General features: G+C 42.7%; 1 protein-coding gene across 6 annotated transcripts in view; it reads right to left on the reverse strand.

Annotated features, from left to right (window-relative positions):
• Positions 1-16,402: 16,402 nt before the first annotated feature.
• The window catches only part of SH3TC1 (SH3 domain and tetratricopeptide repeats 1), a 68,797-nt gene continuing 58,026 nt past the window's right edge, over positions 16,403-27,173 (reverse strand). For 4 of the 6 annotated variants that reach the window (XM_077280078.1, XM_077280076.1, XM_077280077.1 and 1 more), the window contains 4 exons: positions 26,693-26,815; positions 24,211-24,361; positions 21,037-21,233; positions 16,403-16,738 (listed from right to left, as the gene is read on the reverse strand). In XM_077280078.1, coding sequence (XP_077136193.1) covers positions 16,490-16,738; positions 21,037-21,233; positions 24,211-24,361; positions 26,693-26,815 — 720 coding nt within the window. In that variant the 3' untranslated portion in view covers positions 16,403-16,489. Of the gene's footprint in view, positions 16,739-21,036; positions 21,234-24,210; positions 24,362-26,638; positions 26,816-27,173 lie in introns of those variants that run through there. The other 2 variants (XM_077280081.1, XM_077280079.1) reach the window with 2 other exon arrangements.

Raw genomic sequence — 27,173 nt, forward strand, 5'->3', positions numbered from 1 at the left:
GGAAACCTGAAACTGTAAATAGTTAACCGTTTATTTCCTTGCTATTTTGCTGCTAAAACCCGTCCTGGGTTAACTCTTAAAGGGATCCCTTTGTTTACCCGGGATCCCTATTGCTTTTTATTTTTGCTTTCACTTTCATTTTTGCTTTTTTGTTCCACAATGTTATAAGAACTGCCGTAATCATGAACAGTGCATGATACAAACTTCCTGTATATAGTTTGCACCTTCTTAAAGGCGCTTCCTACTGGTCTTACTTGGAAAGAGACTCTTTGCGAAGATACCGTACCGGAACCTTTGCTGAGCATGGACTGGTAGTAGGAGAAGACAAACTACCTCAGAAAGACTTGATCCCCTCTTAAAGGGGATGCCAAAAGTGTACTTATGAGTGATACTGTTTTAGAACAGTAATGTGATGACAATGCTTAAAGTAGAAAAATGATAATGCTTACATGTAAAAGTTATATGTATTTGATTGGTTAAATGTAAAGAAATGCAGATGATGTTCCAGAAAGAAAGATGCAGAAGGCCCGTAGGGGTAGACATAGTGTCCTGCATAGTCGGTAGTAGGAAAGTAAAGATGGGATTTAATGTTCTAGAAAATGTTTGATAATGTTGATAAGCAATGGGGATAGAAGGTAAACCCTGAGTCCTCCATAGAAAGTTAGTTATTGTAAAAGGAAGAGTTAATAATGTAATACCGAGGACAGAGAGTGAACCCGTAGGGGTTAGATGGTAGGTCCTCTTAGGAGCCATACGTAGATGGCTCAGTGCTTCTAAAATTGAAAGTAATGTTATGATCTATACTGTGTATAGAAGTAGAAAAGGCAGTAGGTCCTGGCTGAACGGGACGGTCCTGTAACAGAAAGGAGAGGCAGTAGGTCTGGTGCCGATAGGACAGGCGGTCCTGCAGATTTAAAGAAGGAGAATGAAAAAGTTAAATTACCTTATAATGTGATTATAGGAAGGTCTTTAGTGGGTAAAGAGTGTATGTCCTTAAAGGCAACGTTAAAGTATTGTTCAACAATTTTTGCACTTAGTAGAATACCCGGTTGGGTAAGAAGAGTTATTTATAGCATGTTGCTATGTTATTTAACCATGTTTGTAACGTTCAAGTGTCCTTACCTCCCATAAAGGGAAGCCTGTTCAAGTATACTTATTGTTATTGCACTCAACAAAATTGTATGTCTTTTTGCTAAACTTGTATTGTTGTTTTCTTCCCAGTCCCGGAGTACTGTGTTTAACCAGGGGGGAGTGCAGCGCCCCAGAGTCCTGGTCGTTGCAGTACTGTGGCTCCGCCACTATGGGGAGCTATGGTGCATCCGATGGCACTGAAAGAGTTCATCTGATCAGGTATCATAGACACCAATACATTTCACAGCTGGGCCTCCGGGGGGAGCTAAGGGTGCTATTCATTAGGCCACTCCCCACCATAGTGGGTAAACTGGGGGTCAGGCAGGAAGTTAGATCAGAAAGCTGACTGGGTTGGAACCAGGCAACACCCTGTGGCAGAGGGTGTTGTAGGGGAAGATACAGTAGGGTCTCTGTCAGGGGTGGGATCCTGACAGAGGCTTGGCAACGAGAACGAACGTAACGGGACCGTGCCTGCTCCGGGTAGCGGCGGTGCCCAAGAAAGGATTAGAAGAGAGATAGATTGTGCTGAGTGAGAAACGGGATCACGCAAAGGAGAAATACCAGTAGGAGTCGTGCTGTAAGACCGAAGCAACATCCTACTGAGGCGCACAACCGGTGGCCGGAACGCCGAGGGAGTAGAATAACATTCAGCTTCAAGCAATACTCCAAACAGCGGCAGGACAGTCAGTCTTAGGCGGGCTGTCTAACTCAAATCACCTATGAAGTCTTGGGAAGCAATTGCGGGAGAGGGGCGTCTCTAGGGTCCCGGAAGAACTCCAGGCCTACCCGTCAAACGGGTGCCGTTCCTACCCGAACCTCAGGGAGGGACGGAGGATTAGCAGAACATCATCTAGTCGAGTTGTGAGGGAACTTAAGAAACAGACACAACAGTTGTGGGGTACTTTCCGTAAGCACAGCAGGGAAGGACTACAACACATAGCGCTAGGGGGAAGGCACAGATTTCCTCCTGTGAAGAGAACTCTGGAAGTGTCATTGGACCGGCCGGACTTGCGCAGCCTGGTGAGCCGTATTCTGGACTGAGGACTCAGAGATCTTCAGTAAAGAGGTAAAGAGACTGCAACCTGGTGTCCTCGTTATTTACCGCGACCTGCACCCCACAACTGCACCGTTACACCACCACCTATTGCACCGGACGTCCCCCACTGACAGACAGGGCCACGGACCGGGTCTAGCCACCGTGACAACCCCAGAACTGGACAGAGACTGCCAGAGGCCCGGCTCCGGGTGCCCCTCGGCCCTGCGGCGGTGTGGGGGCGCTCCAGGAGCATGACATGGGGCCCATTATGTTGTATAGAGCATTGTATGGGGCCCATTATTCTGCATGGAGCAATATTTGTGGACTGTTCTGTTTGGAGCAGTATATGGGGCCCATTAATCTGTATGGAGCATTATATGTGGTCTCTTATTTTGTATGTCCTGTCCAAGTGCTATCCGACCAAAGATCAGATCGCACTTTTACCAATGATATTCTATGGGGCAGTGCATGTGTACAATTTTTTTTCTCAGAAAGAGTGTCACGAGTGTGTCACGTCCTCCTGGGAGATCTGGGGTTAGAAGATCACTTCCTATTGTGAATCGCAGATCTTCCATTTATCCTTTGGTGCTGAAGAGGTTAACGACTCTTTCTATGCTGGTCAGAAACTTGTAGCTCCATTTTCAGCTGCTTCTGATCTGGTCATTACCTCTCCCTATAAAACCTGGCAAAATCCTATGTGCCTTGCCAGTGAAAGCTTTGCTTCCTAGCTCCTTGGAGACGCTGTGCTGAATAGGAGACCATTTTTGCACTGGAGATTGTTGCGTCCTGTTTTGGGGTATATGCTTTCCTCATTGTCCTATTTCCATTTGGTTGGTACATTCCTATCCTTCCCTATATACCTCTTTACCTTTGGTGTGTGTATGTTTGTTGCTTTCTGTTATCCCTGTTTTGTTTTGACAGTATGTCTTACTAGCTGAAGAGCCCGGCGTTGCCTGGGCATAGTAAATATCTGGGGTTAGTTATAGCACCTCATTTCTCTTATTTTCCCATCACGCCTCTCATTTTCCCCCTCACATCTCTCATTTTCTCTCTTACACCTCTCATTTTCCCCCTCACTCCTCTTATTTTCCCCCTCACTCCTCTCATTCCCCCCTAACACTTGTCATTTCGACCTCACATCTGTCATTTTCCGATTACTCCACTATTTTCCCTCACTCCTCTCATTTTGCACTCACACCTTTTCATTTTCACCTCACCTCTCATTTTCCCCTCAGTATATACATGTTTGTCATCTCCCTTATATATAGTATACACCTGTATGTCATCTCCTGTATATAGTATATACCTGTATGTCATCTCCCCTGTAAATAGTATATACCTGCTGTATGTCATCTCCTCCTGTATATTGTATATACCTATGTGTCATCTCCTCCTGTATATAGTATATACCAGTGTGTCATCTCCTCCTGCATATAGTATATACCTGTGTGTCATCTCCTCCTGTATATAGTATATACCTGTGTGTCATCTCCTCCTATATATAGTATATACCTGTATGTCATCTCCTGTATATAGTATATACCTGTATGTCATCTCCCCTGTATATAGTATATACCTGCTGTATGTCATCTCCTCCTCTATATACCTATGTGTCATCTCCTCTTTTATATAGTATTTACCTGTATGTCATCTCCTCCTGTATATAGTATATATGTGTGTCATCTCCTCCTGTATATAGTATATACCTGTAAGTCATCTCCTCCTGTATATAGTATATACCTGTGTGTCATCTGCTCCTGTATATAGTATATACCTGTATGTCATCTCCTGTATATAGTATATACCTGTGTGTCATCTGCTCCTGTATATAGTATATACCTGTATGTCATCTCCTCCAGTATATAGTATATACCTGTGTGTCATCTCCTCCTGTATATAGTATATACCTGTGTCATCTCCCCTGTATATAGTATATACCTGTGTGTCATCTCCTCCTGTATATAGTATGTACCTGTATGTCATCTCCTCCTGTATATAGTATGTACCTGTGTGTCATCTTCTCCTGTATATAGTATATATCTGTGTCATCTCCTCCTGTATATAGTATATACATGTGTCATCTCCCCTGTATATAGTATTGTCATGATCTCAATGGCAAGAGAACATAGCATAAGCATATATAGGAACTAGCTCTTGGAAGATGGGAACTGAGCTGACCATGAACTAAACCTAACGCACAACTAGCAGTGGCCGGGTAGCATGCCTACGTTGATTCTAGATGCCCAGCACCAGCCGGAGGACTAAATAAAGCTAGCAGAGGAAAATATTAGTCCTAGCTCACCTCTAGAGAAATACCCCGAAAGGAGACAGAGGCCCCCCCACATGTATTGGCGGTGAGTTGAGATGAAATAACAAACGTAGTATGAAAATAGGTTTAGCAAATTTGAGGTCCACTTACTACATAGCAGAAGACAGAAAGGACACTTTCATGGTCAGCTGAAAACCCTATCAAAAACACCATCCAGAAATTACTTTAAAACTCTGGCATTAACTCATAACACCAGAGTGGCAATTCCTGTTCACAAGAGCTTTCCAGACACAGTAACGAAACTACAGCTGTGAACTGGAACAAAAATGCAAAAACAAACATGGACAAGAGTCCAACTTATCTAGTAGTTGTCTAGGAGCAGGAACAAGCACAGAGAGGCTTCTGATAACATTGTTGACCGGCAAGCAACTAACAGAGCAGCAAGGTTATATAGCGACTCCCACATCTTGATGGGAACAGGTGAACAGAGAAGATGAAGACACCAGTTCAATTCCACCAGTAGCCACCGGGGGAGCCCAGAATCCAAATTCACAACAGTACCCCCCCCTCAAGGAGGGGGCACCGAACCCTCACCAGAACCACCAGGGCGATCAGGATGGGCCCTATGAAAGGCACGAACCAGATCGGAGGCATGAACATCAGATGCATTCACCCAAGAATTATCCTCCTGGCCGTATCCCTTCCACTTGACCAGATACTGGAGTCTCCGTCTGGAAACACGAGAGTCTAAGATTTTCTCCACAACGTACTCCAACTCACCCTCAACCAACACCGGAGCAGGAGGCTCAACGGAAGGCACAACCGGTACCTCATACCTGCGCAATAATGACCGATGAAAAACGTTATGAATAGAAAAGGATGCAGGGAGGTCCAAACGGAAGGAAACAGGGTTAAGAATCTCCAATATCTTATACGGGCCGATAAACCGAGGCTTAAACTTAGGAGAAGAGACCCTCATAGGGACAAAACGAGAAGACAACCACACCAAATCCCCAACAGAAAGCCGAGGACCAACACGACGGTGGCGGTTGGCAAAAAGCTGAGTCTTCTCCTGGGACAACCTCAAATTGTCCACCACCTGCCCCCAGATCTGATGCAATCTCTCCACCACAGCATCCACTCCAGGACAATCCGAAGATTCCACCTGACCAGAGGAAAATCGAGGATGAAACCCCGAATTACAGAAAAACGGGGACACCAAAGTGGCAGAGCTGGCCCGATTATTGAGAGCGAACTCCGCCAATGGCAAAAAAGCAACCCAATCATCCTGGTCAGCAGACACAAAACACCTCAGATATGTCTCCAGGGTCTGATTAATCCGCTCGGTCTGGCCATTCGTCTGAGGATGGAAAGCGGACGAAAAAGATAAATCTATGCCCATCCTAGCACAGAATGCCCGCCAAAATCTAGACACGAATTGGGTCCCTCTGTCAGAAACGATATTCTCAGGAATACCATGCAAACGAACAACATTTTGAAAAAACAGAGGAACCAACTCGGAAGAAGAAGGCAACTTGGGCAGAGGAACCAAATGGACCATCTTAGAGAAACGGTCACACACCACCCAGATGACAGACATCTTCTGAGAAACAGGCAGATCTGAAATAAAATCCATCGAGATGTGCGTCCAAGGCCTCTTAGGAATAGGCAAGGGCAACAATAATCCACTAGCCCGAGAACAACAAGGCTTGGCCCGAGCACAAACATCACAAGACTGCACAAAGCCTCGCACATCTCGTGACAGGGAAGGCCACCAGAAGGACCTTGCCACCAAATCCCTGGTACCAAAAATGCCAGGATGACCTGCCAACGCAGAAGAATGAACCTCAGAGATGACTCTACTGGTCCAATCATCAGGAACAAACAGTTTATCATGTGGGCAACGATCAGGTCTATCCGCCTGAAACTCCTGCAAGGCCCGCCGCAGGTCTGGAGAAACGGCTGACAATACCACTCCATCCCTAAGGATACCTGTGGGCTCAGAGTTACCAGGCGAGTCAGGCTCAAAACTCCTAGAAAGGGCATCCGCCTTAACATTCTTAGAACCCGGTAGGTATGACACCACAAAATTAAACCGAGAGAAAAATAATGACCAGCGCGCCTGTCTAGGATTCAGGCGCCTGGCGGTCTCAAGATAAATCAAATTTTTGTGGTCAGTCAATACCACCACCTGATGTCTGGCCCCCTCAAGCCAATGGCGCCACTCCTCAAAAGCCCACTTCATGGCCAAAAGCTCCCGATTCCCAACATCATAATTCCGCTCAGCGGGCGAAAATTTACGGGAAAAGAAGGCACAAGGCCTCATCACGGAGCAGTCAGAACTTTTCTGCGACAACACTGCCCCAGCTCCGATCTCAGAAGCGTCGACCTCAACCTGAAAAGGTAGAGCAACATCAGGCTGACGCAACACAGGGGCAGAGGAAAAACGGCGCTTAAGCTCCCGAAAGGCCTCCACAGCATCAGGGGACCAATCAGCAACATCAGCACCCTTCTTAGTCAAATCGGTCAATGGCTTAGCAATATCCGAAAAACCAGCAATAAATCGACGATAAAAGTTAGCAAAGCCCAAAAATTTCTGAAGACTCTTAAGAGAAGAGGGCTGCGTCCAATCACAAATAGCTTGAACCTTGACAGGATCCATTTCAATGGAAGAGGGGGAAAAAATATATCCCAAAAAGGAAATCCTCTGTACCCCAAAAACACACTTAGAACCCTTCACACACAAAGAATTAGACCGCAAAACCTGAAAAACCCTCCTGACTTGCTGGACATGAGAGTCCCAGTCATCCGAAAAAATCAGAATATCATCCAGATACACAATCATAAATTTATCCAAATAATCGCGAAAAATATCATGCATAAAGGACTGGAAAACTGACGGAGCATTAGAAAGACCAAAAGGCATCACTAAATACTCAAAGTGGCCCTCGGGCGTATTAAATACGGTTTTCCACTCATCCCCCTGCCTGATTCGCACCAAATTATACGCCCCACGAAGGTCAATCTTAGAGAACCACTTGGCCCCCTTTATGCGAGCAAACAAATCAGTCAGCAACGGCAATGGGTATTGATATTTAACAGTGATTTTATTCAAAAGCCGATAATCAATACATGGTCTCAAAGAGCCGTCTTTTTTTGACACAAAGAAAAAAACGGCTCCTAAGGGAGATGACGATGGACGAATATGTCCCTTTTCCAAGGACTCCTTTATATATTCTCGCATAGCAGCATGTTCAGGCACAGACAGATTAAATAAACGACCCTTTGGGTATTTACTACCCGGGATTAAATCTATGGCACAATCGCACTCTCGGTGCGGAGGTAACGAACCAAGCTTGGATTCTTCAAAGACGTCACGATAGTCAGACAGGAACTCAGGAATTTCAGAGGGAATGGATGATGAAATGGAAACCACAGGTACATCCCCATGAGCCCCCTTACATCCCCAGCTCAACACAGACATAGCTCTCCAGTCGAGGACTGGGTTGTGAGATTGCAGCCAAGGCAATCCTAGCACCAAATCATCATGTAGATTATACAGCACCAGAAAGCGAATAATCTCCTGGTGATCCGGATTAATACGCATAGTTACTTGTGTCCAGTATTGTGGTTTATTATTAGCCAATGGGGTGGAGTCAATCCCCTTCAGAGGAATAGGAGTCTCCAAAGGCTCTAAATCATACCCACAGCGTTTGGCAAAGGACCAATCCATAAGACTCAAAGCGGCGCCAGAGTCGACATAGGCGTCCGTGGTAATAGATGACAAAGAGCAAATCAGGGTCACAGATAGAATAAATTTAGACGGTAAGGTGCAAATGGAAACAGATTTACCAAGCTTTTTAGTGCGCTTAGAGCATGCTGATATAACATGAGTAGAATCACCACAATAGAAACACAACCCATTTTTCCGTCTAAAATTCTGCCGCTCGCTTCGGGACAGAATTCTATCACACTGCATACTCTCTGGCGACTTCTCAGTGGACACCGCCAGATGGTGCACTGGTTTGCGCTCCCGTAAACGCCTATCGATCTGAATAGCCATTGTCATGGACTCATTCAGACCCGCAGGCACAGGGAACCCCACCATAACGTCCTTAATGGCATCAGAGAGACCCTCTCTGAAAGTCGCCGCCAGGGCGCACTCATTCCACTGAGTAAGCACAGACCATTTACGGAATCTTTGGCAGTAAATTTCCGCTTCATCTTGCCCCTGAGATAGGGACATCAAAGTTTTTTCTGCCTGAAGCTCCAAATGAGGTTCGTCATAAAGCAACCCCAAGGCCAGAAAAAACGCATCCACATTGAGCAACGCAGGATCCCCTGGTGTCAATGAAAAAGCCCAGTCTTGAGGGTCGCCCCGGAGCAAGGAAATCACAATCCTGACCTGCTGTGCAGGGTCTCCGGCAGAGCGAGATTTCAGGGACAAAAATAATTTGCAATTATTTCGAAAATTCTGAAACCCGGATCTATTCCCCGAGAAAAATTCCGGCAAAGGAATTCTCGGCTCAGATACAGGTGCATGACAAACAAAATCTTGCAAATTTTGTACCTTCGTGGCGAGATTATTCAAACCTGCAGTTACACTCTGAAGATCCATTACAAACAGGTGGACACAGAGCCATTCAAGGGTTAAGAGGAGGTAAGAAGCAGCTAGACAGCAATTAAGGGCTAGGCAGCAAAACTCTGAGGGGAAAAAAAAAAAAAATTTCCCTTCAACACTTCTTTTTCTCCTGCTTCAGCCCAAACAATTAACACTTTGATGGCCGGTCAAACTGTCATGATCTCAATGGCAAGAGAACATAGCATAAGCATATATAGGAACTAGCTCTTGGAAGATGGGAACTGAGCTGACCATGAACTAAACCTAACGCACAACTAGCAGTGGCCGGGTAGCATGCCTACGTTGATTCTAGATGCCCAGCACCAGCCGGAGGACTAAATAAAGCTAGCAGAGGAAAATATTAGTCCTAGCTCACCTCTAGAGAAATACCCCGAAAGGAGACAGAGGCCCCCCCACATGTATTGGCGGTGAGTTGAGATGAAATAACAAACGTAGTATGAAAATAGGTTTAGCAAATTTGAGGTCCACTTACTACATAGCAGAAGACAGAAAGGACACTTTCATGGTCAGCTGAAAACCCTATCAAAAACACCATCCAGAAATTACTTTAAAACTCTGGCATTAACTCATAACACCAGAGTGGCAATTCCTGTTCACAAGAGCTTTCCAGACACAGTAACGAAACTACAGCTGTGAACTGGAACAAAAATGCAAAAACAAACATGGACAAGAGTCCAACTTATCTAGTAGTTGTCTAGGAGCAGGAACAAGCACAGAGAGGCTTCTGATAACATTGTTGACCGGCAAGCAACTAACAGAGCAGCAAGGTTATATAGCGACTCCCACATCTTGATGGGAACAGGTGAACAGAGAAGATGAAGACACCAGTTCAATTCCACCAGTAGCCACCGGGGGAGCCCAGAATCCAAATTCACAACATAGTATATACCTGTGTGTCATCTCCTCCTGTATATAGTATGTACCTGTATGTCATCTCCTCCTGTATATAGTATGTACCTGTGTGTCATCTTCTCCTGTATATAGTATATATCTGTGTCATCTCCCCTGTACATAGTATGTACCTGTATGTCATCTCCTCCTGTATATAGTATGTACCTGTATGTCATCTCCTCCTGTATATAGTATATACCTGTAAGTCATCTCCTCCTGTATATAGTATATACCTGTGTGTCATCTGCTCCTGTATATAATATATACCTGTATGTCATCTCCTGTATATAGTATATACCTGTGTGTCATCTGCTCCTGTATATAGTATATACCTGTATGTCATCTCCTCCTGTATATAGTATATACCTGTGTGTCATCTCCTCCTGTATATAGTATATACCTGTGTGTCATCTGCGCCTGTATATAGTATATATCAGTGTCATCTCCTCCTGTATATAGTATATACATGTGTCATCTCCCCTGTATATAGTATATACCTGTGTGTCATCTCCTCCTGTATATAGTATGTACCTGTGTCATCTCCCCTGTATATAGTATATACCTGTGTCATCTCCCCTGTATATAGTATATACCTGTGTGTCATCTCCCCTGTATATAGTATGTACCTGTATGTCATCTCCCCTGTATATAGTATATACCAGTGTGTCATCTCCTCCTGTATATAGTATATACCTGTGTGTCATCTCCCCTGTATATAGTATGTACCTGTATGTCATCTCCTCCTCTATATAGTATATACCTGTGTGTCATCTCTCCTGTATATAGTATATACCTGTGTGTCATCTCCCCTGTATATAGTATATATGTGTGTTTCATCTGCTCCTGTATATAGTATATTCCTGTGTGTCATCTCCCCTGTATATAGTATGTACCTGTATGTCATCTCCTCCTGTATTAGACCTCGTTCACACGTTATTTGGTCAGTATTTTTACCTCAGTATTTGTAAGCTAAATTGGCAGCCTGATAAATCCCCAGCCAACAGTAAGCCCACCCCCTGGCAGTATATATTAGCTCACACATACACATAATAGACAGGTCATGTGACTGACAGCTGCCGTATTTCCTATATGGTACATTTGTTGCTCTTGTAGTTTGTCTGCTTATTAATCAGATTTTTATTTTTGAAGGATAATACCAGACTTGTGTGTGTTTTAGGGCGAGTTTCATGTGTCACGTTGTGTGTGTTGAGTTGCGTGTGGCGACATGCATGTAGCGACTTTTGTGAGATGAGTTTTGTGTGGCAACATGCGTGTAGCAACTTTTTGTGTGTCGAGTTGCATGTGACAGGTTAGTGCAGCAAGTTGTGTGCAGCAAGTTTTACGCACGGCGAGTTTTGCCCGTGGCGAGTTTTGAACATGGTGCGTTTTGAGTATGTGCAAGTTTTGTGTGAGGCAACTTTTGCATGTGTTGCAACTTTTGTGCATGTGGCAATTTTTCCGCGTGTGCAAGTTTTGCGTGTGGTGAGTTTTCCATGAGGTGAGTTTTGCACGTGTGGTGAGTTTTGCGTGAGCCTAGTTTTGCATGTGGCGAGTTTTGCGCGTGGCGAATTTTGAGCGGCGACTTTTGTGTTTCGACTTTTATGTGGCGAGGTTGGTGTGTGTGTGGTGAAATGTGTGCTGAGGGTGGTATATGTGTTCAAGCACGTGGTGGTGTGTGGCGCATTTTGTGTTTGTGTTCATATCCCCGTGGTGGTGTGGTGAGTATCCCATTTCGAGGCCCCACCGTAGCAACTGTACAGTATATACTCTTTGGCGCCATCGCTCTCATGCTTTAAGTCCCCCTTGTTCACATCTGGCAGCTGTCAATTTGCCTCCAACACTTTTCCTTTCATTTTTTCCCCATTATGTAGATAGGGGCAAAATTGTTTGGTGAATTGGAATGTGCGGGGTTAAAATTTCACCTCACAACATAGCCTATGACGCTCTCAGGCTCCAGACGTGTGACTGTGCAACATTTTGTGGCTGTAGCTGCGACGGTGCAGATGCCAGGGATTTACAGGAGCATAGTAAGGTTGGAGACTCGGGCCTGTCTACCTTCAAGAGTACCCTAGGAACAGGAATAGTTAGGGTCCTAGTTCCACGGAAAGTTTGAAGCCCCCCTTCCCAACCAAAGTCCCCCATTGCGTGACATAGTGCCTGATCAAATCTTCGGATCGCACTCAGCCATGCAAGTCAATGACTGCGTGGACACCATCGGACTGCACTCGTATGACATCTGAGTACAGTCCGATTTCCATGCACTGACACAACGGGGAAGATGGAGAATTTTTTCTCTCCATCTTCTCAGCCTAGAGAATCGGATAACACTATGATCACACTCTCACCAAACTCTGATCAGCGTATAATGAGATTGTAATTTGCTTAATCGGTCCAATTCTCTCGGATGAGAAAGCATACGGTCTTCTGAACCTGTCCTAAAACATCCCAATTACCAAAACCTTGCCCAGAATGCTGCAAAACAAATAAAAAGTCAAACAAAACCAACTACTGAAAAAAACAAAAAAGGTGTAAAATAAATGATAAATGAAGCGAAAAATAAAAAAAGTAATTGTTGCAACTATTTAGCCCCTATTTATTAATATAATTTTGTAGTAAGCGTCTTGAATGTGCTTCACTTATTAAGAGTCGTGCGCCTCTAGCTAATTTGGTGCATCTTTCATCTGCTGTGTGCTACCGCCATAAACGTATGCCAGGCAGGGGCTGCTGTACAATTCTGTTGTCATTTACGCCAGATACGTTGCTTGTCCCTCATCTAATGCAATTTTTCCTCTGCGCTCCCTCTCCCTTCTTGATGGATTTTTTTGCTACATGAAATCGCCAAATTTTGAATAAATGACAAGTTTTTATTGCAGCTGGATTTCTTTCCTCTTTTCAAGTATCTGTCAAATGTCTGGTCAGGACGCACATTCGCACTCCATTTTATTGAACCACTGCAGGTGACCTGGCAAAATCCACTTTTCTGTCATTTACGACACTTTGTATGTTTGTCGTGGTTGGCCATGCCTCATCCCATTTGAACAAGGCAAACATGCCAAAAAAAAAAATATCAAAAATTTGAATTGTGCAAAAATTTTCAGACCCTTCAAAAGACTTTTGCCAAAATTTAAGATGGAAGGTTTTGGTGAATCAGGGTCTTTAACTCTAGAAAAAAAGGCACAAAAGCCGTGATGAGTCGTCTCCATAGTGTTGGTGCAATTAGTCATAACTTGCATAATAATGTACATAATTTATATTGATGCAAAAGAGCAGAAAAACAAAATCCATCATGTGACATTAGTCAGTGCTTCTACATCTGTGTGACTGGTTCTAATAGTGCGGCTGTCAAAATATAATGGGCTTAAATGCTTCCAAATGCGAATCGCATCTGTGTAAATGTATTTTTGTTCCATCTTAAAATTCCATGTAACTAATTTTTACATTCTGGAAATCTCAATACCATTACTGCCCCCTGGAGGGCAAACATTGTAATTGTAGTGCAGTAAGACATTCCATTTACGGTGGGGTATGTACTTTCTTATAAAAATACATCCACATCACGGCGGGAGATGTGATGTATAAACTGCACACTGTCACTTAGTGCAAAAGAGAATTACTAGCAAGGCCGGAGATAACATATGTGCAAACTGTGCAGCTGCCATGGGGTCCTGCAGACAGAGGGGCCCATCATCAAATTAAAAAAAGCAAATAAGGCACTCCCCACTGTTTAAAGAGTGTTGGAAAATCTGACAATTATTAGCGCATTCACCCCAAAGCCTATTTCCACCTTCCTGACCAGTGACTTTGAGGTGCCTATATGTCAGAAAATACACAAAAGTGACACCATTCTAAAAACTGCACCCCACAAGGTGCTCAAAACACATTCAAGAAGTTTATTAACCTTTCAGGTTCACACAGGAATTAATGGAATGAGGAAGGAAAAAATGAATTTTTACCTTTTTTTTTCACAAAAGTTTTACTTCAGTCCCAATTTTTTTTATTTTCACAAAAGTAAGAGGAGAAAATGAACCCAAAAAGTTATTTTCCAATTCCTCCTGAACATGTTGATACCCCATACGTGGGGAAAAACTACTGTTTGGATGAACGGCAGAGCTCAGAAGGAAAGGAGCGCCCTTTGACTTTTTGAAAGCAAAATTTGCTGGAATCATTAGTGGATGCCTTGTTGGATTTGGAGAGCCCCTGATGTACCTAAAGAGCGGAAACCCCTCACAAGTGCCCCCATTTTGGAAATTAGAGCCCCCAAAAAACCTATCTAGATGTACGGTGAGCACCTTGAACCCCAAGGTGCTTCACAGATGTTTATAACATTGAGCCATGAAAATAAAAATCACATTTTTCCCACAAAAATGATTTTTAGCTCCAATTTTTTTTATTTTCATAAGGGTAACAGGAGAAAATGCATACTCAATTTGTTGTGCAATTTCTCCTGAGTATGCCAATATCCACTATGTGGAGGAAAACTACTGTTTGTGCATATGGCAGGGCTCTAAAAGGAACGAGCACCTTTTGACTTTCTGAATGCAAAATTTCCTGGAATCATTAGAGGACACCATGTTGCATTTGGATAGTCCCTGATGTGCCTAACCAGTGTAATCACTCCACAAGTGATCCCATTTTGGAAACCATACCCCTCAAAGAACTTATCTAGGTGCATGGTGACCACCTTGAACCCCCAGGTGCATTATAGAAGTTTATAACGTTGAGCGATGAAAATAAAAAACCACATGTTCCCCTCAAAAATGTTAATTTACCCCAATTTTTTTTTCCGTAAGGGTAATGGAGAAAATGGACTCCATAATTTGTTGTGCAATTTCTCCTGAGTACGAAGATGCCCCATATGTGGTGGAAAAATACTGTTTTGGCGCACAGCAAGGCTCAGAAAGGATGGAGTGATATTTTGGAACGCAGATTTTGTTGGAATGTTCTCTGGGTGTCATGTCTTGTTTGGAGTGCATCTGATGTGCCTAAACAGTGGAAACCCCAAGTGACACCATTTTGGAACTAGACCCCTAAAAGAATTTATCTAGATGTTTGGTGAGCATGTTAGACCCAACAATATTGGCATCTTTCAATAGAGAGCAGAGCATCCTTGAATCCATGGTGCCATCAGTGAAATGTAGACTTCCGACACCAGTGGCACTCATGTAGCTCCACATAAGGACACTTCCACCACTATGCTTCACTGTAGGCACCATGCATTTTTCTACATACATTTTTCTAGATGCATGGTGCCTTCAGTGAAGCATGATGTGTCAGTGTTCTTACATGAGGCTGCAAGAACGCTGCTGGTGTTGGGGAGCTATATTTCATTGATGGTACCATGAATTCACAAATGTACTGCTCTATATCGAAAGAGAAGGTGCATCACTCAATGCCCTTGGTAGATATGCACTTTTCCAACATGACAATGATCCAAAACACACATCTGCAGCATTTCATCCAGCATCCAGGCTCTAAAAGAGGCTGCTCTTGAAAAATGGAAAAAGATAGCTGTAGCAATATGTCACCAATTTGTTAATTCCATGCCTAGAAGAATTGGTGCTGTACTTAAAAATCATGGCTGTTGTACAAAATACTAGATGCAGTAGTTTTTGATGTGGGGTGTACTCATTTTTGTACCAACTAATTTGCATAAAACAACAAGATATTTTACTGAAAGTTATAGTATTAACCTTACTTTCATGTTATGGGTTAAAAAAAATTTGCTATCAAAGTCAGTCTTGTCAATTATGAAAATTGTTCTTTTGTTCAGTCAGATATTGATTCAAATCTTACTTCTGAAAGGGGGTGTACTCATTTATGCTGAGCACTGTATATACGTCCCATCCACTTTGCTGCAACTGGAAGACGCTGCATTTTTTTTTTGGGCTCATGGAAACATACAGCGGAAAAAGTGCACCAAATACTCATTGTAGGAACTTGGACTTACGGGGAGGTTCCAATCCTACGGTTTCTTCAGGACGGTTGTACAGGGAGACGTCTGACATCTTCGTAACACCAAATAACCCAAGGGGTAAATAGATCCCATATTAAGGCATGTTAAAACATGACTTTTATTAATTTTCAATTTAAAAATGGTCACTAAAGTATTAATAAAATTATTGCTAGAATGCTCCTATATTATATTCCAACCTCTCGAACGCTAGTGCAATAATTCTTTCATACTGGTCTATCACGGCTTCAGTCCGTGATCATATAGTAAACAGATGAGTATCAATATTATTGCTATTGCTACCTATCAGAATCATTCAATCTAGCTAAAAATCATTCATAGCCTCCCCAACAAGTTTCGCCTGAACAGGCTTCCACAGGGGGCTAGGGCTAGAATGCTATGTTGGACCTTTTTGAACCTTTGTTCCGTCCTCATTTGTCGTTACTGAGAACTGACATCTGACATCTGAGACAAACAGAGCGGTTTTAGTAATTGGCTTTAATACAGAATAAAACATATTGCAGAATTTACACAAGGAAATGATAAAAGTCGTCTTTTCATTGAAGCCTTTCAGTGGCTGTGAGTCCGCACTAGATTTTGGCATTTCTGCCCAGGAGACAGGTTTATCCTTCGTACATTCAGCTCGGTGGCGAAGGTCCGTGCTTTCTGATAAAAGTAAAGTGATTTTTCTCGGTCAACTAGAAAATTATGGTAGATGACGGCAAGTCGGGTATAAATCTTCAACTGCGATTTCTTGTTGCCTAAATCCATTGCAGCGGCCAGGGCGAGGTGATAGTATCCAGCGGCGTCATAGGGATCCTGCAATATAGGGTTAGTAATGGTCACATCTCGACTCTGTGCCAAAGAGGAGCATTCACATCTAGGCAGGTATAGGAATGCTCCTGGTAAGGTCTGTAGGGGGCAGTATTATGTCAGATGACGCTGGAGTGCTTCTATCGGCTTCTGGTGTTAGAAAACCCCTGTCCCCAGTTCATCTAAAAAAACAAACTGTGCTTTACTCACTCTCCCCAAGTGCAGCGCCGAATCTCTGCTGCTGCGGCTGGTGTACGTTATTGTCTGTAGAAGTGACAGCGCTGCAGCTAATCATTGGGCTCACTGACATTGCCTATGCTGATGGCACAAGGACTGATTGGTTACAGTGCTGCGAAAATGACGTAATCGTTGCAGACAATAACACACTGAGAGCAGCAGCGGGGACTCTGGTCTGGACCCCGGGAGAGTGAGTATGGCACAGTTTTTTTTTAACAAACTGCAGCGATAAAAGCCTCATTTTATTCCTCTCTGCAGCCACTATTCCATGAAGCGGCCTGTTCATCATGCTCATACGTGTGAAAGATCCACTCTAACCCCTTCATGACATATGACGTACAGTGGCTTGCACAAGTGTTCACCCCCTTGCCATTTTACCTATTTTTTTTACGTTACAATCTGTGTTTAAATATTTTTGTAATCAGATTTGTGTGCGATGCATCAGCACTAAATAGTCTAACTTTGTGAAGTGAAATCAGAAAAATATAGGCATAAATTACATTTATGGGATCAAATAACGAAAAACTAGCATTTGCATATGTGTTCACCCCTTTTGCTATGAAGCCTCTGGTGCAAGCAATTATCTTCATAAGTCCCATGCTTAGCGACAGGATGTCCCCCCGTGTGCAATCTATGTGTCACATGTCTGTCAGTATATACTTTACCTTTTCTGTAAGGCCTCAGAGGCTGCAACACCATTAACAAGAGGCACCACTAACCAAACAACACCATGTAGGAAGAGGCACCACTAACCAAACAACACCATGTAGGAAGAGGCACCACTAACCAAACAACACCATGGAGACCAAAGAGATCTCAAAACAAGGCAGGGACAAAGTAATTGAGAAGAACAAGTCATGGCTGAGTTTTAAAAAATATCCCAACCTCTGATGATCCCCCGGAGCTCCATCAAATCCAGTATCATCAAATGGAAACAACATGGTACCACAACAAACCTGCCAAGAGAGGTCTGCCACCAAAAGACTCAGCCCAGGCAAGGATGGCATTAATCAGAGAGGCAGCACACAGACCAAAGGTAACCCTGAAGGAGCTGCAGAGTTCCCAAGCAGAGACTGGAGTATGTGTCCATACGACCATAATCAACCATACAATCCATAGAGGTGGACATGTGAAAGACTCCCAAAATGTATGGAGGAAGGTGCTGTGGTCATATCAGACTAAAATTGAACTTTTTGGCCACAAAGGTAAACTCTATTTTTGGTGCCAAACCAACAAGGCTCATCACCCCGAGAATGCCATCCCTACAGTGAAACATGGTGGTGGCAGCATCATGCTGTGGGGATGTCTTTTGGCAGCAGGGACATGGAAAGTCTTGAGCAAAACCTGTTTCAGTCTGTCAGTGATTTGAGACTGGGACCGAGGTTCATCTTCCAACAAAACAATGACCCAAAGCATACTGGTAAGTCAAAACATGAGTGGTTTAAGAGGAAACATGTAAATGTTTTGGAGCGGACTAGTCAAAGCCCAGACCTTAATCCAATTGAGAATCTGTGGTCAGATATGAAGATTGCTGTTCACCAGAGGAAACCATCTAACTTGAAGAAACTGGAGCAGTTTTGCCTTGAGGAATGGGCAAAAATCTCAGTGGCCAGATGTGAAAATCTCATAGAGACTTATTCAAATGACTTTAATTGCTGTAAAATGGTGGCTCTACAAAGTATTGATTTTAAGGGGGTGAATAGTTATACACACACTGAAGTTTTCCATTATTTTGTCCTATTTGTTGTTTGCTTCACAGTAAAAAAAAACAAATGTTCTTTACGTGAACTAATGTAAACCCTCAAAAAAAATCTAAAATTGTAAATTGAATTGAAATTGATTTGAAATGTTAAAAAAATTGAAAAATGTGAAATTCCAGGTTATGGGGTAGCAAAACACGAAAAATGCCAAGGGGGTGAATACTTATGAAAGTCACTGTACATTTATGTCATATGTTGTGTCCCTGACTTTGATGCGGGCACACTTACCGAGCCTGTATCTTTCCTGCAGATGATGATTGATTTAGTCAGCCATCATGTGGCTTTAACAGCTCCATTCTCGGCTGGTAACCTGTTAAATGTTGCTGTCAATCTCTGATCGCGGTGGCTTGTCATGACAGTCGAGGCTCTGCTGAACGCCCTGTGTCATTGCAATGCCCCTGTGAAAGTCAGCGTTTAGCTGGAGTTAGTAGGAGATCGGGATTTTCACTATACATAGCTGTGTTTGTTCACTGCTATGTATAGAACAAGCGATCAGACGATTTCAGCTTTGAGTCCCTAAAGGAGACTATTAAATACAGTAAAAAGTTAAAAAAATGTTTTTAAAAATATGAAAAAATAAAAAAAAATCACAAAAGGTCAAATCGCCCCCTTTTGCCGCATTAAAAATACAATTATTTTTTTTTTAAATTAAAAAATACACTTTAAGTAAATTAATGTGATCAGTAAACATCATAACGGGAAAGAAAATCGAAATGCCAGAAATATGTTTTTTGGCAGCAACATTGCAATAAAATGCGATCAAAACATCCTATCTACCCCAAAATGGTATCAGTAGAAATGGTACCTTGGCGCCTAAAAAAAATAAGCCCTCACACAGCCCCATATCTCGAAAATTGAAAGCGCTCAGAGGCTCGGAAAATGGTGACACAAGCCAAAATGTTTCCTTTTACAAATTTCCAAATTTTGCTTTATCGTATAGTGAACATGGTAAATTAAAAAAAAAAACAATGACTGCACTTTTGCTTTTTGCAATTTTGCAATTTCAAAGCACTTGGATTTTTTTCCCCACCTTCCATTTGCGTCACATGAAAAAAATAAATGGTGTTATTTGAAAGTGCAGCTTGTCCCGCAAAAAACAAACAAGCCCTCACACGGTTATGTGGACAGAAAGATAACAAAAAGTTATGGATCTTGGAAGTAGGGGAGGAAAAAAAATGGAAAATCGCAAGGTCATGAAGGGGTTAAGTAAGGAAAAATTGATTGTCCCCAAAAGGTGGACAACGCCTTGGTGCACAGTCCTGCCCAGGAACACTCCTATATTGAGCTGGACTGCCCGTTTTGGGTTGACTTTCTACAAAACCCTCTCGTTTTGGTCCGAGAAGCCCTAAAAGTTTGTTTCCAAAACGTTCAGACATTCATGTATAGTTCAGGATAATTAGTGACTATGCGGTTTAGTGCTGAGTATACGGTAAGGGCAGCCTCCTCCGTGCCTTATTTGGTTGATAACAGAGAACAATAGATTGCATTAACCTTCACAGGAACCTTGGAGAATAGCAGAGTAAGGGTACCGTCTCACATGACGATTTACCAACGATCACGACCAGCGATACGACCTGGCCGTGATCGTTGGTAAGTCGTTGTGTGGTCGCTGGGGAGCTGTCACACAGACCGCTCTCCAGCGACCAACGATGCCGAGGTTCGCTGGTAACCAGGGTAAACATCGGGTTACTAAGCGCAGGGCCGCGCTTAGTAACCCGATGTTTACCGTGGTTACCAGCATAAAAGAAAAAAAAAACAAACAGTACATACTCACCATCTGATGTCCGTCAGGTCCCTTGCCGTCCGCTTCCCGCTCTGACTGAGTGCCGCCGTACAGTGAGAGCAGAGCGCAGCAGTGACGTCACCGCTGTGATCTGCTCTCACTTTCCGGCCGGCAGACAGTCAGAGCGGGAAGCGGACGGCAAGGGACCTGACGGACATCAGATGGTGAGTATGTACGGTTTGTTTTTTTTTTACTTTTACGCTGGTAACCACGGTAAACATCGGTTACTAAGCGCGGCCCTGCGCTTAGTAACCCGATGTTTACCCTGGTTACCAGCGAATGCATCGCTGGATCGCTGTCACACACAACGATCCAGCGATGACAGCGGGAGATCCAGCGACGAAAGAAAGTTTCAAACGATCTGCTACGACGTACGATTCTCAGCAGGGTCCCTGATCGCTGCTGCGTGTCAGACACTGCGAGATCGTAACGATATCGCTAGAACGTCACGAATCGTGCCGTCGTAGCGATGAAAATGCCACTGTGTGACGGTACCCTTAGTCCTCATTTCTTAGGGTCCTCACCTTCAGGTCGTAGAATATGATGTCTCCTAAGACCAGGTACACCTTCATGTAGTACACGGACTCCTCTTCTAGCTCTAGGGGCGACGAGCAGAGAGACAAAGCCTTCAGATAGAAATGTTCAGCGAGTTCCGACTGATTCAGATGGCTGTAAATTCCGGCTAGTCGGTGATATGAGACCCGTTCATTCAGCTGATTCCCTGTAATGGCAGATATCATCACTCATAGAATTAGTCATCCAGGAATTATAATTAGAGATCTAAAATCTATCTATATAATCGTCTAAGGGTCACTTCCGTCTCTTTGTCTGTCACGGAAATCCCGCGTCGGCCGGCCGGCCTCGACCAATCAGCGACGGGCACAGTCCGGCCGCAAATTCGCCCTTCCCTACTCCCCTCCAGTCAGTGCCCCCATAGTGGTTTAGCAGTCCGTTAACGCTGCTATTAACCCTGTGTGACCAACTTTTTACTATTGTTGCTGCCTATGCATCATCAATAGTAAAAAGATCTAATGTTAAAAATAATTAAAAAAATAAAAAACATTATATTCTCACCTTCCAGCGCCTTTCTCGCTCCTCGCGACGCTCCGGTCCCAAGAATGCATTGCGGCAATGACCGGAGATGACGTAGTGGTCTCGCGAGATGATAACATAGCGGTCTCGCGGGACCGCTACATGATCATGTGTTATTGCCACAATGCATTCTTGGGATTGGAGCGTCGCGACAAGCATCGCTAAAGGCCCGGGCTGAATCCGGGGGCCGCGGGAAGGTGAGTATATAACTATTTTTTATTTTAATTCTTTTTTTTAACAAGGAAATGGTGCCCACATTGCTATATACTACGTGGCTGTGTTAGATACTACGTGGGCTGTGTTATATACTACGTAGGCTGTGTTATATACTGCATGGGCTGTGTTATATACTGCGTGGGCTGTGTTGTATACTACGTCTCTGTGCTATATACTGCATGGGCTGTGCTATATACTACATGGCTGGGCAATATACTACATGGCTGGGCAATATATTATGTGGCTGTGCTATATACTACATGACTGTGCTATATACTACGTGGCTGTGCAATATACTGCGTGGCTGGGCAATATACTACGAGGGCTGTGCTATATACTACGTTGCTGTGCTATATACTATGTGGCTGTGCAATATACTACGTGGCTGGGCAATATACTACGTGGCTGTGCTATATACTACGTGGCTGTGTTATATACTATGTGGGCTGTGCTATATACTAAGTGGGCTGTGTTATATACTACATGGGCTGTGCTATATACTAAGTGGCTGTGTTATATACTACGTGGGCTGTGTTATATACTATGTGGGCTGTGCTATATACTAAGTAGGCTGTGTTATATACTACATGGGCTGTGCTATATACTAAGTGGCTGTGTTATATACTACGTGGGCTGTGTTATATACTGCGTAGGCTGTGCTATATACTAAGTGGTCTGTGTTATATACTACGTGGGCTGTTATATACTATGTGGGCTGTTATATACTAAGTGGGTTGTGTTATATACTATGTGGACTGTGTTAGATACTGCATGGGCTGTGCTATATACTGCGTGGGCTGTGCTATATTCTAGAATACCCGATGAGTTAGAATCGGGCCACCATCTAGTTTTTTAATAAAAACATGTTTGCTTTCTTCTATAAACAGCGCCAAACCTGTGTTCAGGTAATTTCTGGTATTGCAGCTCAGTTCTATTGAAATGGGAATACCGCACCCATCCTGTGGTAGTGGAGGTGCTGTTTTCAGAAGATAGCAGCTATATTATACAACGCCTTTGACTGTAAGGGTTGTTTTTTTTTACTTAAATGTATGTAATCTTTGGCTGAAAAATCATTTTTCCTATCAGGTTTAATTAATATTTTGCACCATTTGCCTTTTATAACCTCTGTGTTACACATTCTATTACTAGGCTGCAGAATGAGTTATCTGAGAATCTGACAGTGAGCTCATTCTGATGATACAATGGGAGCGTTTCTAACTCATTTATCTGTCTTTTTCTGAGCTCATTTCAGCTGCTTTATAACCACAGACCACATCAAAGTGGAACGTGCAGGGAAACAAAGAGACCACAAGAGTCAAACTATGCAAAATTGTTAATGAAACCCTATTGTAAAAATGATTTTTGGCACCAAATTCATACATTTAAGTAAAAAAAATGGTCCCCCAGAACTGAACAACATCTTGAATCTTGGTAATATTGGAATTTATCATACATCAACCTGCTGGGACAAAGTACCCATAATATATTAAGAGGTGCAAACCCTTTAATAAATTTGGCGCATCTGTGGACTGTTTACGTGGTAGAAAAAGTAAAAGTATGCCAGATATACCAGTTTTCACATAGACTGCTAACTTTTTAGAAAAGTGTCGTAAAAGGGCAAAAAGTAATTATTTTTTATTATATTATTATTATATATATGTTTTAATTTTTATACACTATATTATTATGATTTTATTATTTTTTGGACATATATGCCTCATGCGAAATAATGGGAATTTTTGACACAAGAGAACCGAGGCAAGATACAGTGTATATTTGTTCCAGGTGTCTTTCTATCCACCTAAAGACCACCTGTCACTTTCCATAAATATGTCATTTGTTTTACCTGGTGTAAATGCCGCTGTTCTCCTGATTCTGGTGATATTTTTCTTTTTTTTCTACTCCTCTCCATTCATGAGATACGGCCTCCTTTTCCCTGTATGTAAATCTAATCTTTTTAGCCAAAAGGGCAGGGCACTGAAGAACATGCCCACACAGTAGAGTTCAGTGCCACACCCACTTGTCACAAGACCACTTGGTAACAAATCGGGAATACGGAGCCATATCTCAGGAATAGAAAGTCACAGAAACAAAAAAAAAGTGACCCCAGATTCAGGAGAACAGCGGCATTTACGTCAGGTGACTTTCTTTGTTTATACCCTCTCTATAGTTATTCCTCCCGCCTATCCCATACACATGTACGCTCAATTTGGCTGAGTATGGATGTGTTTTCAATGGGCAAAGGGGAGTAGGCCGCTTCCAGGTACTTCCTTATCTTTCTAGAAAATAAAAGGATCAGGCATGTTAAAATTCAACATGCCCAATCTTTCTTACTTTAACATCATCTGTTGGTAGAGAATTGTTTAGGCCACCACGCTTGTGATTTTTACCTAAATTGACGCTCAGGACCAGAGCCATTTTTGCATGTTCCAGGGCTTCCTCGTAGCTTTTCACACTCATAAGTATCTCTGTGAGTTTATTACACAGCCGCAGTTCAGCCGTCACATTCTCTGTCTTCACAGCAAGCGGCAGAGCGCAGTCCTGAAAGGTAAGGAACATACAACGGGCCCAATTCATTATTGCATTTGCACCTTTTGTATGGTTTAGTTTTTGCTGTTTTTCACCTTTTTTATTTAATTTGTACCTTTTTTATGGTTTAGTTTTTGCTGTTTTTTGCTTTTTTATTTAATTTGCACCTTTTTTATGGTTTAGTTTTTGCTGTTTTTCGCTTTTTTTATTTAATTTGTGCCTTTTTTTGAAGTCTAATTTGTGTTCACCTGTTTGTTTGTTTTTAATGCTCATCATTGTGAGTGGGGTTCCTGTTTTTCCAGATATTTCATCAATTGCAACTTTTTCTGTTTTAACCCTTTACTAAAACTTTTAGCAAACATATTTCAGTCTCTCCCTGAAGCTATCTTATATACGACTGAAATTCTTGGAGCTAATTTTGCATAATTTTAGCTGAACTCGCAATCTTTTTGCTCTAAAAAGGCAAAAGAAATGAGCAATTTTTTTATTTTGCGCAAAATTCTAAAATTTGCGCCATTTTCGAGACTTTGTCATAAAAAAAGTCAATAAACACCATGAGACCAAGACAGAAAAAAGTGACCTTTGGGTACATTTTTGTATCCACTGAAATGCATGCATTTGGGGCTAAAAAAAAAATTTCCATTAAAAAATGTTGCACCACTTGACTTTTGTGGGCTGTTTCCCTGCATGTTCCATTTTGATGTGGTCTGTGGTCATAAATCAGCTGAGAGGAGCTCAGAGAAAGATAGATAAGAGTTATAAACTCCCTATCAGATCATCATAAGGAGCTGACTGACAGATTCTCAGCTAACTCATTCTGCAGCAGCAATAGACAGTGTAATAGAAACCAAATGGGGCAACATTTTTAATGAAACCCAATTGCAAAAATTATTTTTAGCCTCAATTACATCCACCTAAGTAAAAAATAAAAATTCTCCCCAAAGGTGAACAACCCCTTTAATTGTATTAATTTTACACGTGTGCCTTTAGTGTTTGATGTTTTTAAAAGAAGAATAAATGAATCATTTCTCCCTTGTATCCTATGGTAGCTCAATATTCACCTGTATTGAAACCAGTGGGAAAAAAATGCTTCCATTGCTTTATAGTAAAGAGATGACATAGAAAAGGTTCTGGCACCTCCTGCTGGTCAGAGACTCTCATTGCAAGAAAAAATATGTAAAACGCAACAATCATCATAATGGCAATTATGTATAAGCGGAATAAAGTTTATTATAATCAGAAAAGTCTTTTGGTTATGCCATAAATAACTTAGGGACTCATACTGGGTAACTTTTAGCATCCAGGAAAGGATAAATGTTGTGGCACTGATTGCTCCAGTTTTGTAGTTTACACCCCTCCATACCCTTCTCCGGCCACTCTGTGTCCCCCCTTGTTCTGAAAGCCCCCAGAACTCTCCAGTAGAGACACCGGCCCTGTGACCCAGAGTGCGTCATAAAGTCAAGTGATCTGTTCTCCTTGGATCTGTTTCAATGTGGATCCACTTCAAGATGGGACAATGAAGTGATCGAGGTGGTTTAGAATGAGGCCTGAACATCAATGCTGAGACTAACTGGGGTCAGAATTTCAATAAACTGCCAACCTTGTATACAAAGAATGGTGTGATAGAGGAAAACATTCAGCAAAAGTGAAGAAAAGGGTCAGAGAAAGATGACAGGAGCTTTAAAGGGGTTTAACGGTTTCAGTTTGCTAAAAAAAAACAACCTAAAAAAATGTGCATTACTCACCCTCCCCAGGTCCCGCACTCAGCGTCCACCGCTGCTCCTAGTATCTGTTACTGTCTGCAGGGCTAGTGTGATGTCAGCTGCACTGAAGCCAATAACTGAGCGCAGCAGTTTTGTACGTGTTGACAGTACGAGTCGCTGAGCTCATTGATTGTCAGCAGCGCTGTCTATGTGATATCAGCGCTGCAGACTATAACGGACACCGGGAGCAGCGGTGGAGACTCAGCGCTGGACCCAGGGGGGGTGGGAAAGGCTCAGTTTGTTTAAGAATAAACAAAAGCCAGGGGAGTGTTTATGTTCAAGAGATGCTATAAATGTCAGAGCACAGAACAAATCCCACCCAGGACAATACCTGCAATCGGGAGTATAGATTGTGGGGACAGTGGTAATAATGTCTGTAAAGTGCTGTCAAATATGATAGTCCTATGTATGAATGTAAAATAAATGGTGATTCCAGCTTGTTCAGCTATTTTCTACAACTTCCAAGAGGGTCCACATAAAAAAGTATCATATCTCTCAATATTGGTCTGGAAAAGAAATATCCCACCTGTACAATACATCACAGACCAATAGGGCAGAACATATAGTATATTGTACTCGCCCTGTAGAAGGTCGTTGCCTTATTTCGGTCTCTGGCGCCATTGAAGAATATATCCCCGCTGGCTTCATACAGCTGCATGCCGAGATGTGGATCCCCCGTACAAAGAGCAACGTTCTGCGCCACCTGGAATGGAGAATATTAGAATCATAGAATGTTAGAGTTGTGAGGGACCTCCAGGGTCATCGTGTCCAACCCCCTTCTCAATGCAGGAGTCACTAAACCATCTCAGACAGATGTCTGTCCAGCCTCGGTTTGAAGACATCCATTGAAGGAGAACTTACCACCTCTCGTGACAGCCTGTTCGACTCATTGATCGCCCTCACTGGCAAAAATATTTTTCTATTATCTAATCTGTATCTTCTCCCTTTCAGTTTCATTCCATTGCTTCTTGTGTTTCCATTTTCAAGTGAGAATAATGATGATCCCTCTACACTGTGACAGCCCTACAGATATTTGTAGACAGCTATTAAGTCTCCTCTTA

Source organism: Ranitomeya variabilis, chromosome 1 (genome assembly GCF_051348905.1).
Source record: "Ranitomeya variabilis isolate aRanVar5 chromosome 1, aRanVar5.hap1, whole genome shotgun sequence".
Taxonomy (NCBI): Eukaryota; Metazoa; Chordata; class Amphibia; order Anura; family Dendrobatidae; genus Ranitomeya; species Ranitomeya variabilis.